General features: G+C 44.6%; 1 protein-coding gene across 1 annotated transcript; it reads left to right on the top strand.

The window, feature by feature from the left end:
- Nucleotides 1-296: 296 nt before the first annotated feature.
- TNFAIP3 (TNF alpha induced protein 3) lies at nucleotides 297-16,641 on the top strand. The gene is made up of 9 exons (XM_057370922.1): nucleotides 297-554; nucleotides 3,714-4,026; nucleotides 8,148-8,338; nucleotides 8,564-8,711; nucleotides 8,903-9,073; nucleotides 9,779-9,959; nucleotides 11,390-12,300; nucleotides 14,121-14,353; nucleotides 15,028-16,641. Exons 2-9 carry the CDS (start codon nucleotides 3,714-3,716, stop codon nucleotides 15,307-15,309), a joined length of 2,430 nt encoding a protein of 809 aa, XP_057226905.1. The 5' UTR covers nucleotides 297-554; the 3' UTR covers nucleotides 15,310-16,641.
- Nucleotides 16,642-16,967: the final 326 nt, after the last annotated feature.

Below are 16,967 nucleotides of genomic sequence, written 5' to 3'. Positions count from 1 at the left end.
CAGAGCCGTTCCGGACCCAGCGACTCGGCACYGGGCCGGCCCGCGAGCGGGACGGGATGGGCAACCCCCCGGCCGGGAGGAAAGCCATAAGGAAGGAAGMAATGACATCCCGGCTCCCGAAAATCCCGCGGGTGAGTCACGGCGGGCGGGGCGGCGCCCCCTGGTGGCGGCAGGGCCGCGGCGGTTGTCACACGCCGGAAAGTCCCTGCGCCGCTGCCGGTGGAAATCCCCGCTGGGGGTTTTTCTGTTGTGTTTTCAATCTCTCCTTTTTTTTTTTTTTTTTTTTTTTTTTTTGCACCCGGGCGCTTAAACAGAAAGGGGAAAAAAAAACAAGAGGCTGGGCTCAGCCCTTCATTCCGCAGCGACGGCAGCAGCAGCAGCAGCAAGAGCAGCAGCTCCGGCGGGGAAAGGGTGGAGAGAAGGGGAGGAAGGAGCCACGGCGCGGTGAGGGTTGATGGATCCCGAGCGCGGCCGCGTCCCATCGCCCCAGCCTCGCTGCTGAGCAGGAGTCACGGCACGATCGGGCGGAGGAGGAGCCCGCCGCGGAGAGAGAGGTGAGCGCCGCTCTGGGCAGGGCACGGCGGAGCCCCGAGCTCTCTCGCAGGAGGGCGCCTCGGGGGACCAGGCGGGTCTGGCCCGGCCGTACCCCGTGTGCCGGCTCCCGGCCGGGCGGGGACGCTGTGCCCGCTGCTGCCGGCTCCGGCTCGGCTCCGGCTCCGGCTCCGGCTCCGGCTCCGGCTGCGGCTGCGGCTCGGGCCCGGCCCGGCGGGGCTCGGCGGGGCCAGGGCTCGCACGGCGGCGCAGGGGGCGCGGTGTGGCCGGGTTTGCTGCGAGCTGCCGCGGGAAGATCCGCCCCGGAGCTGCGGGCTCCTTCTCCGGGGAGGCTGGCGGGCCGTGTTATGTGCTTGCCGCCCCGCATACCCAGCCTCCAGCAGAGCCATAGGTCAGGAAACTAAGAACGCGGAACGCTTACTGTGTGTAAACCAGTCCTGTGGTATTTAAAGAGCCTCGGTCCTCATCTTCTGATTTGCTGCACAGTAGTACTGTGTTTTGGTTTTGTACCGAGCAAAGACCCAGGCAGAGAAATCCGCAGGGGCTGGAAGATGTATTAAGCATGTTTATTTTTGAAGTTTTAGCAGTTTACGGAGAAGTTTGTTAATTGCCGTTTTTCAGATARAGGACAGAAAATTAAAATAACTTTATGAAACCGTTGGCAGATCCCAGAACAAGATTCAGTTTTCCCGAGCCCAACATCCTCAGTACGTTTGGAAAGGATGTTCTCTCTAATTATTGTTTACAGATATTTCTTTCTGGGAATTCCTAGTCATTACTTGTCAGAAGGTTAAAGTAGCGTAATATATTCGACTATAAACTAATATAACTGTAGCTCGGTTYTCTAACTCTTAAATCTGCAGCTTAGGTGACTGTTGATTCTGTTTGTTTCATCACATTGATTTTGAAAATAAGGGCTGCATGGCTTTTGCCTTAATTGACATTTATGATCGTAAATWGCATAGGCAGTAATTTCCACGTGTGGAGAGGAAAATATGCCTGTCGAACACAGTATCAAATAATGTAGTGAGTGCTTCTGTTAACTCAGTACTTTTTGTTACCTAAAGCTGGAAATAACCACTTCAAGAGTCCCTGCCGGTAGTTCTTAGTCATGTGATTAGTCTTTATTTTTGCAAAAAAATCCCATTGACTCAACGGTTCTACTAACAGAAGTAAGGATTTCGGTATTTTGGTCATCTCAGAGCAAAGTAGAGCTGTGCTTATCGTACAGATTAGTAAGAGGTTGTTTGTATTCCTTTTTAGTATCATGAAATCATCATTTAAATACAGGGTTACATAAATAGCATGTGTAAAACTATATTGGTGGGAGGAGTGGATGAGAATATGTGTTATATCCATTTTAAGGCTGTATGCTAGTGGGAGAACAATATTTATTATCATCTTTATYACCTAAAGGAAAGCTTTTCCATGTGTTGCAAGATGTGACAGCTCTGAGCATGCTCCCTAGTGCTCTTAGAGGGTGTGAATGACATTGCCCTAAAGTAGGACTTTGTAGCATCGCCTGTTTCATCTGCCTCTGTTTAGGGCTTCTCGGGATGTCCACTGTATCTCTCCATCACCTGTTTCTCAGAGGGGTTATAGAAGTCAGCTCTTGGCACTGGGAGTTTGTGGTCCCCTCTTACTGTGAGAGGGTCTTTTCCAAAGCATTGGCTGGGCATTTGGAGGTGGATGTTGCCAATGGAAGTGTCTGGGTGAAGAAGAGAGAGCAACTGTTTCCCTGTGGTGAAGGAGGTGCTGAAGTCCTTCTGTGCAAGAAGGGTCTTTTGCCTCCACAGACCTAGGAATGCTATCCCAGTCAGTGTGTCAGACTGGAGTTCTTCTTCCTCTTTCTGGCCCTCCTGATTCCCATCTCCATAAGAAAACTTGCTAACAGTTGCATTAGCAATTTTTAGTTGCTTCTTGTCTCCCTGTACTTGAGRGAGAGACTGGTATGCACAAGCATGGCTTGATACTTGTCCCTAGGTTTATAATCACAGCGGTGGATTCTCCTAATGTGGCTAGCTGTACTCTAAATATGTTAGGCATGCATACTTTTATTTGTCTTGATACCAATTTTGCTTTGTTTTTAACTAAAGCACGAATGTATGTGGACAGCATGTGGACAGCCTCTCCATGTAAAACCAGGTTATTGTTGTTCTTACTGTAGTGCATGGGAGCTCTGAGGGATGTAGTCCCTATATTTGGCTCTAGCCACAAAGTTAGTGACTTCTGAAAAAGTATTTCAAAGAGTATAGACGGTTTGAGGTTATGGTTTTCTTTTTTTTTGTTCTTCCTGCTGAATCCCATGAGGCCAGAGTTACTAAAGAAAGGGATGCAGGGCAGTAAATATTACATGTCCTACTGTGGAAAAATATTGGGGGTTTTGAGCCCAATGGAAATGTTTTTTCAGCTCTGTTGACTTACCACTGAGTAATAGTGGCATTGCTGTCTGCACCCCCACACAAGCACCTCTGTGCAGTAGCTCTACCACTCACAAAATATAAAGAGCCTCAAGGAAAGTAATGTAAGTCTGTCCTCAAGTGGCAAATTTCTCATCTACCATATCTGTAAGTATGGGACTAATACTAGCACAGCTTGCAATTCTCTGGGCTCTTTCTCTACTCTACTGACCATCACTTCTTAGAATATATGGGCTGTGGAAATCTGAAATGGTCATTATCTGCTTCTTTTGGCATGTAATAAAAACAAGAGCTTGAAATGTGCTGAAATTCAACAAGTACATGTGAGATTACACTGTGCAATTATCAATTAGTTGAGTTTCCAGGATAATTTTCCCTTCCCTTAATCTTGCCTCTTCTTATCCTTACTTTGATTTAAGTGCTTTTTTTGAACAATGATGCAATTTCCTTAGTTATGAATAAATCCTCTTTGGTATCACACTAAATTATACCAGTAAATGGGTGGAATAAACTGGTCAGTGTCTGTATGTGAGTAATGCAGAATAGTTAGTTAATATGAGCTTTAAAAAAACATAATCTATGAAAGACTCAGCTGGACTGCATCCATTCTGTGCATGTTTTAGGCAAACTGTGTCCAGAATYGCGCCCCTGAAAGTGCCTTCTCGGTCTCTGCAGAAGTAATAATAGCACTGTGACAGAAGAACAATAACATGTTAATAAGAGGATCCTTTTTCATTTCAGATGTCTTCCAGAAACATGGCTGGCCAACACATCCTTCCTCAAGCTTTGTATCAGAGCAATATGCTGAAGGCTATGAAAATTAGAGAGAGGACACCTGAGGATCTAGTCAGACCTCCCGGTGGAATAATTCACCACTTCAGGACTATGCACAGATACACCATAGAAATGTTCAGAATGTGCCAGTTTTGTCCCCAGTTTCGGGAAACGCTTCAGAAGTCCCTGACTGACCAGGCTACCCAGACTTCACTGGAGCGCCAGAGGAAGCTCAACTGGTGCAGGGAAGTTCGGAGACTTGTTCCTTTGAAGACTAACGGTGAGTTACAAGCAGGTCTTTGAGCTTRCAGTAAAACGGGTCACATGAATGTAGCATCTTTATTAATAGCATGAGTTCACATTACTGAAACAGAAGCACATGGTTTTAAAAATGTGCTGCCTTTTAATCTCGGTTTTGTAAATTAAAATTCTTTCCACATGACGTACTGTCCTGAGGCTGTAGCAGACCCCTACCCATACCACAGTGTTGTGAATATTGTGGAAATTTCACAGGTGTTTTCATAATGTCAGTAACCTGGTGCTTCAGAGTCAAGAGCAAGGCAGGGAAACTTGATTTGGAACCCATCACCTTCCCATGAATCTGGCTGCTGYCTGTCAGCTGCCTCATCGGAAGTGCCAAACATCCTTTAATGCCAGGCAGGAGGAGACTTCAGATGCTTTGAGTGACAGGGATGCATTCCCATGTATATTTAGCAGAAGCTGATATCCTTCCACTGAGCCGTGCTGTTGTAGCTGGCAGGCAAGGTTTGCTGGCTGATCCAGCTTTAACAGCAGTGATGTCAGCAGCCCGCAGAACAAGGAGTCTCTGGGAAGGTGGCACTGCTGTCCCTGGGGTCAGCACCCCTCACCGGGGCTGCTCCCTCATCCTCAGCTACCTGCTGGGCTTTGCCAGTTCTYGGCTTCCCTCAGGGCCTGCCAGTGACTCCCATGTGCGTGACTGACACCCATCTCTGTGCAACACAAAGTTTGCAGTGCCCGTTTCTTTCAACAGTCAGTGCTGGTTTCAGGACTTGGCTTTTGGGTTACTTTGTGTGTGTATTGCATCAACTGCYGCAAATGAAAGGGCACAGCAGCAGTGCCAAGACTTCCTGAGCAGGTTACGTTTGTCCACAGTCTTGAGCAGGAAACCTTGGCACATGATTGTAAGAGTCATGGGCATTTCACGTTCAGTGGAGGAAAGATTCGGTAATGGCTATGACTTATGGTCATGCAGCYGCTTCCTTGGACTCAGGATTCCTTACAGCGTAGGTTACCCCTAAGTAGGAAGAATAGACTGGGACAGTGAGGACTTCAAGAAGATGGAAAATACTTTTTGCTCAGTTATAGAAAAACTGGGTGTGGTAGACCTGCAGCCTTGCTGAGGTCCATGTTGTATTCTGTAGTTGCTTCTTTTCATATCTGCATATGTACATATTGCCCTTATCTTCCTAGTGCACATTCTTCCTTTTCCAAGTTCTCAGTCTGATGTTGTACAGAAGCTGTAAAAATAGACCCACTGAGATAATGTCACTGCCCCAATCTGAAGCCTGATCCTGATGTGGTGTCTGTAACTGTTGCAGAGGCATTGACCTTCTGGTGGGCTTTTGGCTTTTGTGGGCTGCCTCTGCACTGGTGTAAAATTCTCATGACTGCAATTAGGGTTGCGCGCAGAAGTCGTGGAATCTTGAACTTTGGAATGACCGGAGTTACAGCTAGGGCAGGCAGGGCCTTGCAGGTAGTGGGAAGGTAACATCAGCCCAAGTGTTGCATCTTCAAAACTTTACTCTRACAGATTTTCCAGGAGAATGGACAATGTGGACAGTTTTTGCCCAGGGCAAAGAGTAACAGTTTCAGAATCCCCCATCTCCTGTTAATGTGAATCCTGCAGGTGTTAGCGCTGCCCGGACAGACCCCTTGCTGGTGACCACATTATGCTCAATAACACTGACCTCTGTCTCATGACCATCAGCCAGTGTTACACAWGGCAGCAGTGTCGACTTGGATCCCACCCATGAACAGGGGTACCAGTATGGGAGATGCTGAGGTTGAGGGAAGGCGAAGCAAGGACTCGGTTTGTGGTCTCCCCATACACTTTGCAGACGAATAACTTGGCTTCAGTTCAGTGCTTCAGGGTCATTAAGTGCATGAGTAGAAGGAGTGGCTTTGGAAAGCTGTGGTTTATGCAAAGTAGTTGTGTTGAAGGACCTTTGCRAGAGAAAGAAGGTAGATTGGATAGTAGGAGAGGATCTCTGAAAGAAGTGCAGAACCCTGGTGAAGGCCTGTATTATCCCAGAAAATAACTTTTTTTTTCTCCCATGTGGCATGAAAGAAAAGTTTTAAGCATTTAACTGCTTAACCTGTAGAGTGGGAGAAATATGTCAGTTCTTTCAGTCAACAGTGGGGCTTTCTTCAGAAAATTCTGGGTTTTTCTCTGATTAAGGTTGTAATTGTTGAAAACAGAAAATATCTCCTACAGGATCTTATGATGTATATTTAACCAATTATGTTTGTGAATCTGTGGAGTGGTGGGGTTTTCTTAATTTTAAAAAAAGTGTTTTGAATCACCACATATTTCTTTGCAGACATCTGAATGAAGGATAGAAGGAAAGCGGTAGGAGGTATAAAAACGAAACTCTTTGGGTTTTTCTTTTTTTTTTTTTTWAATTTAAAAATTCCAGAATCTATTGGCTGTAGCGATTTCACTTGTATAATGAATTGGCATTCATTCCAGCTCGCTCAGCCACACCCCCTGGGAAAGTCCGAGGGAGGCTTCACTGCACGCCACAGAACAAAAAGTACAACTGTTGCTCAATTACTAGTCAGACGGTGTGGGGGAATTCCAAGTGCTGTGTAAGGAATTTTGGGCAGTGCTTCTCAATAAAGAACCGAAAGTGAGCTCGCAAAGAGAGAAAAAATTTAATCTTATCTTTGCTCTAGATTTTGCGAAGGGAAAATTTTAATGGGATTAATATGTCATCTTTCTTGTCAGAAGGAAACCCAGTCAGTTTTTCTGTCTTCTTTGTTGTTCCCTGATTTTTGAGCTCAAGTGAGCAGCCTGCAGACTTGAAGTAAGCTTTGCAAAACAACATTCAGAAACCAGAAGGCAGTTTCAGGAGCCTGATATGCGCCRATCCCATAACAATTTACGAGGGATTGAGTAGATCTCAAATTATATCTTATTCAAGAACTGGAGTCTGTTGTAGGCTATTCTCTGCAATTTGAAAGAATAAGTAGCAAAAGTGTTCAAAAATGCCACATGTGTGTGGCAAACTGGGTTTAATTCTTTTGTGGAAGTTTTTTGGGTGCGTTTGTTGGGGTTTTTTTCACGTGACAAAAATCTATTAGCTTTACCTGGGTCGATGTCTTCTATTCCAAGAAAATTTCTGTGGTTTCTTAGCGTGGGGTGAATCTTTTTACCACTGTAGTAAATATCAGATCTACTTTTGCATCTGAGGATGTGACAGTAATGATTCTTGATGTCTCCCTTTCAGGGGAGACATCGCCCTTTGAAGAAGATGGCTAGAGATAAAATTTGAAACCCAGCCATAGACATAGTTTGTCACAACTTTTAATTAAATTTGTTATCTCCTCTGATTCTCAGTTTCCCCTCTGAAATTGCAGAGCATCACTTTCCTTCCTACCTGTAAAGATGACTTTTTCAGTGCAAGGAGATTGTCTAAATGAAAATCAAATCATTGTTTCTCTTTTTTTTTTAGTTCTAATTTTGTGTCTAAAATAACCAACTCTCTAAATAATATATTTGTAAAAACCCAACACGCCATCACTTCTGAGAGGAAGGCAAAAGGTGTTCTTATGATTGCTTTGCAATAAAATCACCTGCCCTTCCCTTTCTGTCTCTGTTTTTTAATTACARTTCCTCCATCAAGCACAGCCAAGTGCCAAGCAGTGCTCATCAGGGGATGTGAGGCTTGGTGTTACTATAATATTTGCTTAGTGCTTTCCATTATCTCAACCCTGTGCCATTGGGTGTATATTTGTATAAACACCGATGAGGGGGATTCACATCTTGTTTTGTAATTTTAAGATGACTTTGTTGTGTTTAAAAAAAACTATCAACTGTGTTTAACATTTGTAGTTGACCCCAAAATTTAGTTTGTGATATCAGTCAAAGTTAAGGAAGATAGGTAAGGGGCACTACTGAATGACAGCTTAACTGTGACTGGTACAGGGAYAAAAACAGGTAGGGAGGGGACTTTTTTCTTTCTATCTCTGAGAAGAGACCATATCTCTGGTCTCCCTTCTTACAGCCCTTCTGTCTGAGGCTTAGAGAGAAGTGCGCAGGGAGTATGTATATGTGCAGTGTAATTCTTCATCCCACTGACTTGTGGGGTTTTGTTTAAGCAGCCATTTGAAAATAATGCACTCTTTCTTTTTTTCCAGGTGATGGGAATTGCCTTCTGCATGCTGCATCGCAGTACATGTGGGGTATTGAAGATATCGACCTCATCTTAAGAAAAACATTGTTCAGTGCTCTCAGGGAGATTGACACACGGAACTTCAAGCTGCGCTGGCAGCGGGAGGCTGTTAAATCCCAGGAGTTTGTAGAAACAGGACTCCATTATGACACCCGGGTAAGGCAGCCTGAGGTAATGGTGCTGTTTTCTGGGCACTTGCCAGCATTGCCGTGCTGGTTCTGTTTGCTTTTTGGCTTCATGGATTCCATCATTAATGGAGACCAGAAATAGTCTTCCTTTGGAGGAAATGTGAAAATGTGATTGTTTGAGCATTGCTGTGCTGCAGCTGATTCCCRACCTCCGTGTCTTTGAACTGTTGGTGACAGCTGTTTCTTTTCTCAGAACTGGGAGGAAGAGTGGGAATACCTCATYGAAATGACCTCCCCGGAAATATCTGGGGCTCGAAACAGGCTTCCCTATAATGCACTGGAAGAAATCCACATCTTTGTCCTCGCTAACATCCTCAGGAGGCCAGTCATTGTCCTTGCAGGTGAGTTGCCTGGCCAGTCATCTCACTGTGTTACTCTGTGCCGTGTTAGTAATCTCAATCAACTGTTGTTTTCAGGAAGGTGCATTTCAGAACAGGGTATTTTCARCAATTATTCTAAGTCACCTGGGATATATTTTTTTCTTGCCTGTAGCACATACTTACTTGTGTTTTCTTTTTTTTTCTTTATGCAGATAAAGTAGTTAGAAGTTTAGAGTCAGGCTCCAGTTTTTCTCCTCTGAATGTTGGTGGTGTTTATTTGCCTCTCCTGTGGCCAGCTGAAGAATGCTACAGATACCCAATTGTACTTGGCTATGACAATATGCATTTCACACCACTGGTGACTCTGAAGGACAGCGGGCCAGGTATTTTTCAAGTACCTTATTTGGTATTTATGTTTCTTCTTCAAAGACATTGTGCTGATAAAGCATTTAGAATATAATCTGGTTTAGATTTGCATTTTTGAAGTTAAATAAATGTAGAAGTTTCCTTTGAAATATGTTCTTAAAACACAAGCAGAAACAGCTTTGTCTGTGAATCTGAATAGAAACTRATGGTTACCTTCAGGATGTTGGTTGAATGTAGAGTGCAACTCACCTCCTTGTGGGCTGGAATTAGTCAAAGGGTGGGCTTCTGCTTTATGGTGTTCTGGCCTCCGTTCCACACCACATAAGAGAAGAAGCTTTGAAGGAGGCAATCTCATAGCAGGGTACCACTGCCTGGCAGGAATAATGAAATTTATGCTTTACCAGTTTTAAAGCATCTCTTTTGGGTGGATTGCAGTTCTTTAGGTTCAGGTTACAGCATCATCCCATGGAAAGGCATAACAAAGACCTACAATGCTGGTCACATGAAGAATATAATTGCTATGGGGACATTAAAACTGCTGTGGGATGGAACTAAGTTTGTGATGCAGGTGTATCTGCAATCTCCCTCAGGTAGAAACTGATTGCTCTGGCCAGCTATTCTCTCTCTCAAAAATTTAGTGGTGATATTTCCATGTGTTGCATTTTATAGTTACTCCTAACTTGTTGTGTGTGTTTGTGTTAATTCATCTTGTTTCCCCACAGAAATCCGGGCTGTCCCTCTGGTCACCAGTGAACAAGGCAGATTTGAGGATTTGAGTGTGCACTTTCTGACCGATGCAGAAGAGAGGGAGAAAGAGCAGCTGCTAAAAGACTACTTGATAGTGATGGAAATTCCAGTACAAGGCTGGGATCATGGTACAACTCATCTAATTAATGCTGCAAAGTGAGTGTCATTCCTGTTTCCTCAAAGTTACCTTGTTTACAGAGGTGGGATAAGCTGGGCACCCCCAGGTGTTCCTTTGGTCTTTCCTTCCTTCCTAGTYGGCCCATGTGTTTACTAACTGAAATATGAAACATTGGCATTACTGTTGACATGTTTTGAAGTAGTATGAGCTGAGGCCAGTCTGAAATATAAASGCAAAAATGTGCTAAGACTTAGCAAACTGAAACTAGCATTTTAGAAGAAAAAATCCATTTGATCAGTTTCACTGACTTTGGATTACACAGGAGGGTGGCTGAGAAGTAGTTAAATGCAGGAACTAGTTAGCCTAAGCTCTTGTGCTTTGTGTAAGGGCACGTTGCATAATGGGCAGCTGGTGTAATTTGGCTGCCCCAGGGSAAGTCCTTGGCAGAATGTTCTTAGCATAGATGCCTCGACATCCTKGGCTGTCCCATGGGGCAGCCAGCAGGAAGCTGTGGCCAGTGGAGGAACCGACGTGCGTGCTCATCCCCCTGATGGTTGAGCATCGGTAACAGGCAGGGAGCAGCTGGCAGGATCCATCAGCTTCGCATATTCAGGGGACACTGGCAGTGATGTCCAGCCAGTCCCCTCACAAGTGTGGATGGGAGGTAACTCCCTGTATCCTCTGTGTTTGCTTCCACTACCACATGGAAAGGTATCTTTATGCTAGTTCTGGTGTAGGGGCCTTGAAAACTGAAGTCCTTCTACCCGAAGGATGTATGCACACGTAAAGGGCAGCACTTGAGCTTCCCTAGTCCCACTGCCTAGAAATGTTGTGGAGTATTCACACCAGTATTGTAAGCTCTTCATCCTGCAAACTGGCATGATGAAGCTCCAGTGTAGGGTTTTTCCTGGAGCTGGAGGCAGAATAGGAATGGTGTGATGGATATTAGCATTGCACAGGTCATGCTGAAGCCCCACAGTTTTTTTAAGAATTCCACTKCTAGATACAGTCCCAACAGGGCAGAACCACCCCACTCTAGGAAGGGCTTGTTCTTAGTGTGGGCTGGTGAAGAAAGGGGTTTTCTACTCTAATCTCTGCTTATCTGAGCACTGCTTCTCAGAGAAATTCACCATTTCGGGGACTTCTCGCTTCTGAGAGATTAGCCATATTCTTTGTGCAGACAGCTCTTAGACAGAAAACCCTCACCTAACAAGTCCTTTTAAGAATACTTCTGTTTAGCTTTGTGTCAGGACATTTATTTCTTTGGATCTGAAAATCTCCATCATGGAACACCTGCTTTTAAAATTATTTCCATTTAGAGCAACAGTGTAACATCCCAGATCTTCTATCTGAGCTATATAATTGTGCATTAAATTTTCATTTCCTTCCCACATTGCTTGTATTTGCCTCCACCTCCACCTTCTGCTGTTTTCAACCACTAATGCAGTCTTCCTTTTTTGGCTGTCAGGTTAGATGAAGGCAACCTACCCAAAGAAATAAACCTCGTGGAAGATTACTTTCAGCTGGTACAGCATGAGTACAAGAAGTGGCAGGAGAACTCTGAACCTGCTAGAAGAGAGACGTGTTCCAGGAACAGACAGGAACTGTCACTTTCGCAGCTCTCCCTCTTACAGATGAAATGTGAAACKCCGAATTGCCCTTTCTACATGTCTGTGAACACCCAGCCCTACTGCCACGAGTGCTTTGAGCAGAGGTCCCAAGGAAGCAAAGGAAGAAAGCAGAGCCCCAAGGTAGCCCCTGAGAAGCTGAAGGCAGCCGGGTCAGGCTCCTCCCGGGGGGATATTTGTGAACCTGGGGGATGGCCATCACAAGGGCCTGTAACAGAGCCTCGCTCCGCACCTCCGACTGCTCCGAGCCTTTTCCTGTACAGTGAAACCACGGCCATGAAGTGCAGGACCCCAGACTGCCCCTTCACATTGAACGTGCAGCACAAYGGGCTCTGTGAACGCTGCTACAACGCCCGACAGCTTGGTCCTTGCAACAACTTGGATGACCAGAGACACTTGGATTATGCCACRTGCAAAACGTGCCGTCAAAAGGCCAAAAGGACTTTCAATGGCATATGCAGCACTTGCTTCAAAAGGTCTACAGAGCAGTCCCCAAATGGCAGTCCCGCTTTCCTGCCCACCTGCCATCAGAGATCAACATCTGACCCATCCCAGATCATGCAGATCCTGCACCAGCACTCCTGCCATCAGGCTCCCAGCAGCCATGGCAAAGAGCCCCCACCACCAGCACTGCCTCCTGAGGAGAACAGGGGAGGCAASCTCTGTAGGAAACCTGGTTGCAAGTTTTTCGGGACATCACAAAATGAGGGCTTTTGCACGCTGTGTTTCTTTGAGTACAGGGAAAACCATGGTAAGTGGAGATGGAGTGTGCTCTACCACCCTGTAGACCAGCCTCCTTGAACTGTGAAGCTCTGTGTGTGCTGGGTGATACAAGGGCAGAGGTGATGAAAACTGTGAGGAGAAGGTGGTTTTCTGTSTGTTATTGTACCAGTCATGGTTTAACCCCAGCCAGCAGCCAAGCCCTATGCAGCTGCTCGCTCAGCCTGCCACCAGCAGGATTGGGGAGCAAATATGAAGGGTAAAAGCTTGAGAACTCATGGGTTAAGATAAAGTGAGTTTAATAGGAAAAGCAAAAATGCACATAAGCAAAGCAGAACAAGGAATTAATTTACTGTTTGCCATGGGCATGCAGGTGTTCAGGCTATGTCTCCTCCCAGCCTCGCATGCACCCCCAACCTCCTCACCAGCGGGGCAGTATGAAAAGCAGAAAAAGCTTGACTTGCTGCACAGCAATAACAAAAACATCTCGATATTATCAACCCTGTGTTCAGCACAAATCCAAAACACAGCCTCATATCAGCCACTGGCAAGAAAACAACTCTACCTCAGCCAAAATCAGCATACCTATATAGGGGCACATRGCAGCAGTGTGGGAAATCTGTAAAATCTCTTGTAAAACTTCCTTTCAACTTTGATGGAAGCAAAACTAACTCAAAAGGGTTTTGATACCTCCCCACCATCCACTGCAATCGTGGTTTGGGATGAATTTTCTTCACAGCTAGACAAGTTATAGGGGTCAATGAGGGTAATGCTGTAAATGTATGGATAGTACTGAAAACCAGTCATGTTAGCAAGGTATTTAAAAATCTTTGAAGAATTTGAAGATCTGTATCTGTTCTGTRTGTAACAGGTATAATGCTCTGGAGAAACCACTAGTTGTTTTGATAAACAGAGCAGTAGAAGGTGACTGTAGGTAATGTCCTTGTATTTAGAGGTAACTTTTTGGAGTGCATTGTTATACAACACCTTGAAATCTTCCTTGGTAATACCATGTGTGTGTATGTACATGTGTTTAAAGACTGACCTTCAAAAAGGCAATAAATCACAGCATAAAATCTTCGTCTTTCATCCTACTGCCCTGTTTCACAGGTGAAGAGCCCTTASGTATAGAGGGTGAAAGGCCTATGTATGACAGAATTATTACTTATCTCTTCATACTATTTTATTGCTGATAAGTGTGCCAATATAAATATAGAAACATGGAATAGGTTAGTTTGGAAGGGATCTTTAAAGGTTTAATTCAACCCCCCTGCCATTGGCAGGGACATCTTTCACAACACGGAGTTTTCCACGTGCGTTCAGATTAGGGAACTTCTCTGCCAGCTTGCAATAGCTTATTTTCCAGCATTGCTCACAATGAAATTTTTTTTCCTTCTGATTGTGGAATATATAAGATTGCTTCATGAGACTAAAGAGCATAATGCACTTTTTCCTATTAAGCTCTGTACCACTGTACTTTGATTATCTAATGTGACTGAAATGGGGGAGGCTGAAAGGGGTAGGTCACAGATGATATGATGAAGTCAAAGGTGAAATTCATCTTGACTTCAGTGGAATCTGTGTTTCCCACTTAAGGCAAGTTTTTCCCAAATCATCTATTTCAACAACTTCTGATAAGAAAATCAGGCTGCATTAGCACCCTTATTTGTGTAACATAAAGTAAGATGTACCAAGTGAGGGGTCTCAGGATGGTCAAAACCCCATGTTTGAGGCTAGTAGGGTTTTAAGTTTATCCTGATTTTTAAGCTGGAGGGGCTTTTTATAATTACTTTGCATCATCAGATCTATTGGGCACATTCAAACTCCTCCTGTTCATGCTTTGCATTACAGACAGTGTTTTGCTACGCCAGCAGAGGAGATCTCAGAGGAAGTCTTCAGCAGCAGATCAGACAGGGAGCTCTGCTGCCGGCTTCCATAACGCCGTGTCCTGCCAGCGGCGTGACTGCGGCACCCTGGGCAGCTCGATGCTCGAGGGATACTGCCAGAACTGCTTCATTATAGCCCAGAACCAGCGATTCCAAGAAGCCAGAAGGACAGAAGAACAGTTGGTGAGACAGCCAGAAGTAAGTATAAATTTCTCAAAATCTTCTTGTTTAGCACTGCATGTTTTTCTCTTGTGTGGACAACTTGGGATGCCTACTATGAAAACCTCAAATGACTGCATCCTAAGTATCATGGAAGGACAAGCATACAGCATATCATGATTTTTTTCTGCTGCAAYTGAGCAGCACTTCTAACAAGTACTTCTCAGTTTAGGGTTGTCATGGCCATGCTCAGTGTTACCTCAGCTGGGATTTTGCCAGCAATTTAAGCAGAAACAATTGCACCAACTGCTGGGTTGGTTTTCAGATTGGAGAGRGATTTTCATTCTTACCCTTAGAGCTTTACAACTGCATCAAGGGGTTTAGTTCACTTCAAGCTGCATTTTTTTTTTTTGAGTCCATTACAGATTGTCCTTGTCTTTGTTCCAGATGGGTTTTTTTAAAATTTGGTTTGTTTTGGTCATTTTAGAATTGAGGGTTGCCAAACATCATTTAAAAAAAWTTACTAAGGAATGACAGAATTTGTGATTTTCTTTGGTAAAACTCAGCTTTGGCCCTTGGTATTGCATGTTGCAGAAGTGCCTGCAAGCACCGCCCATGTGATTACCTATACAAAGCACGAGCAGAGTAGAAAGTAAATGAAAAGCCATCTGTGCTGCCAGCACAGTGACTGACATGTTTTAATGTTTTTCAAGAGAACAGGGCAGCGCAGAGATGTGCAGCGACCAGCACTGAGTACCCAGAAGAGACAGTGTGCTGTGGCTTCGTGTAGAAACAACCTGGCCTGCAGAAGTGATGACCTGTGCCCGGAGTGCCGGCGCCTCGGTCAGCTCCCGCTGCCAGGGAGTGCCAGGGAGCCGGCGGCAAAGGAGCCTCCCAAACAACGCTGCCGAGCCCCAGCCTGTGATCACTATGGCAATGCCAAGTGCAACGGCTACTGCAATGAATGCTACCAGTTCAAACAGATCTATGGCTAGTGGGGAACAAGAAAGCGATACCAGCTGCTTCCTTCACTGAAATGGTGCTATGTCCAAAACACTTAACAGTCCTGGGAGTGGGAGGGTGGGGGAAATATAAGCTGTCTGCTCAGATCATGTTTATTCCCAAGAATGGGAATAAATCTCTACTTCCTCTAAACACTGCATACAAGGACTGCTGAGAAGGTCACGTTGCCTTCTGCACAGAGCTGTCATTCATGACTAAGCTCCTACAATGCCATATTTAATTCTTGGACTTCCCAGGAGGAAGCTGAAGCATTTGAATCCAAAGAACTTCCCAGTTTTGCCTCTTTCTCAATACGTCCCTYGCTCCCAGGCACGGAGCCATGTCTGCTGTCAGAGGTGCAGGACCTTTTTATGTTTGCATACATCAGTCAGGGGCAAGTCCTTCCTGAACGGGATTACCCAGGACAGAGTGATTCAGCTTCCAGTTGACATCTGAAGAAACTTGGTTTGGGTTGCCCATGTCCTTGCTGTTCTTACAGAGCTTTCCTGGGTGGGAGCTCCCACGGGCATTCAGCAAACCACAGCCAGGAACAAGACTAGCACTGGTCTGCTCCTTTGACTTGCTTAACCTAAACAGCATTTAGATCCTTTCCCAAATCCCAAGATACCTGGAAAGACAGAAGTTACAGAACAAGTGCATGTGATGGGAAAAATGCATCCTGCCATTTCCTATTTGTATGGAAGGAATTACCTCCAACGGACAAGAAAAACCCCACAACCCTTTGTCTTCAGTTCTGAAACAGGAGTGACTCTTCTCTCTCTTGGATTGCAACTGTCAGGAGTATGTGTGTGCTGTTTATACCCTCCCTCCCCATTTCTGTCACACTTTTTGTCATCCTTAATGTGATTCTGTTATCATGCARACAGGTTGGAGCTCAGTAACAGCATTCTTCAGGGTTGAGATTTTACTCCTGGAGTTTATGCATCCACTTCTCAATCTGCAATACTGTCTTTAGCAACCTCAGCTTTACCACTGTGCCTAGTACCTACTTCTCTCTTCTCCTTCCACACCTTTTAAAGTTTTCAGCATCTGTTTTGCTGCTATGATTTTGTTGGTGATAATTCCTCTAACTTGCTTCTCAAGTATAGAATCTTTTCCTAGTTACTAAAACCCCCAGCTTTTAAAAAGAAAAAAAAAAACTCATTACTTATTTTTGTTAAATTTTATATATTTTGTGAACCTTAATGTGAACATATGTTTTTATTAAAATATTTATATTATTTGAAACAATGCAATTTGAAATTTGCACAGCTAGGATTTTTTTACATGTATTTACTCTTGTGTTGAAAGTTACAAACTTAAATGTATAATTGAAAAGCTTTCTCTGGTATAAAGAAATAAATTATTGAAGGATTGAATTTGTTTTTTTTATGTCGGTGAGAGAGAGCACAGTTGAGGATGAGACACCCCCTGAAGGAGGCATTTCTGTTCAGTACTACCATTCAGCATTCATTAACAACTCCTCCTTGGTGCAGAGCATGTCACTAAGTKCTTTGAAGAGGTGACAACTTGCTGTAAGTGGGTGTTCTCTCAGGAAGAGCTGTTGGTTCTCTTGAAGGACCTGGGCATAAGGAGTTGGCTCCTGTGAGTGCAGAGTATTTTCAGTCCCCGGAAGAATGGGTGTGGGAGA

The sequence above is a fragment of the Malurus melanocephalus genome, unplaced genomic scaffold, assembly GCF_030028575.1.
Source record: "Malurus melanocephalus ecotype Western Australia unplaced genomic scaffold, MMel_1.1 scaffold_136, whole genome shotgun sequence".
Lineage (NCBI taxonomy): Eukaryota > Metazoa > Chordata > Aves > Passeriformes > Maluridae > Malurus > Malurus melanocephalus.
Note: the sequence above shows the minus strand (reverse complement) of the source record. Positions and strands in the feature narration are given on the sequence as shown.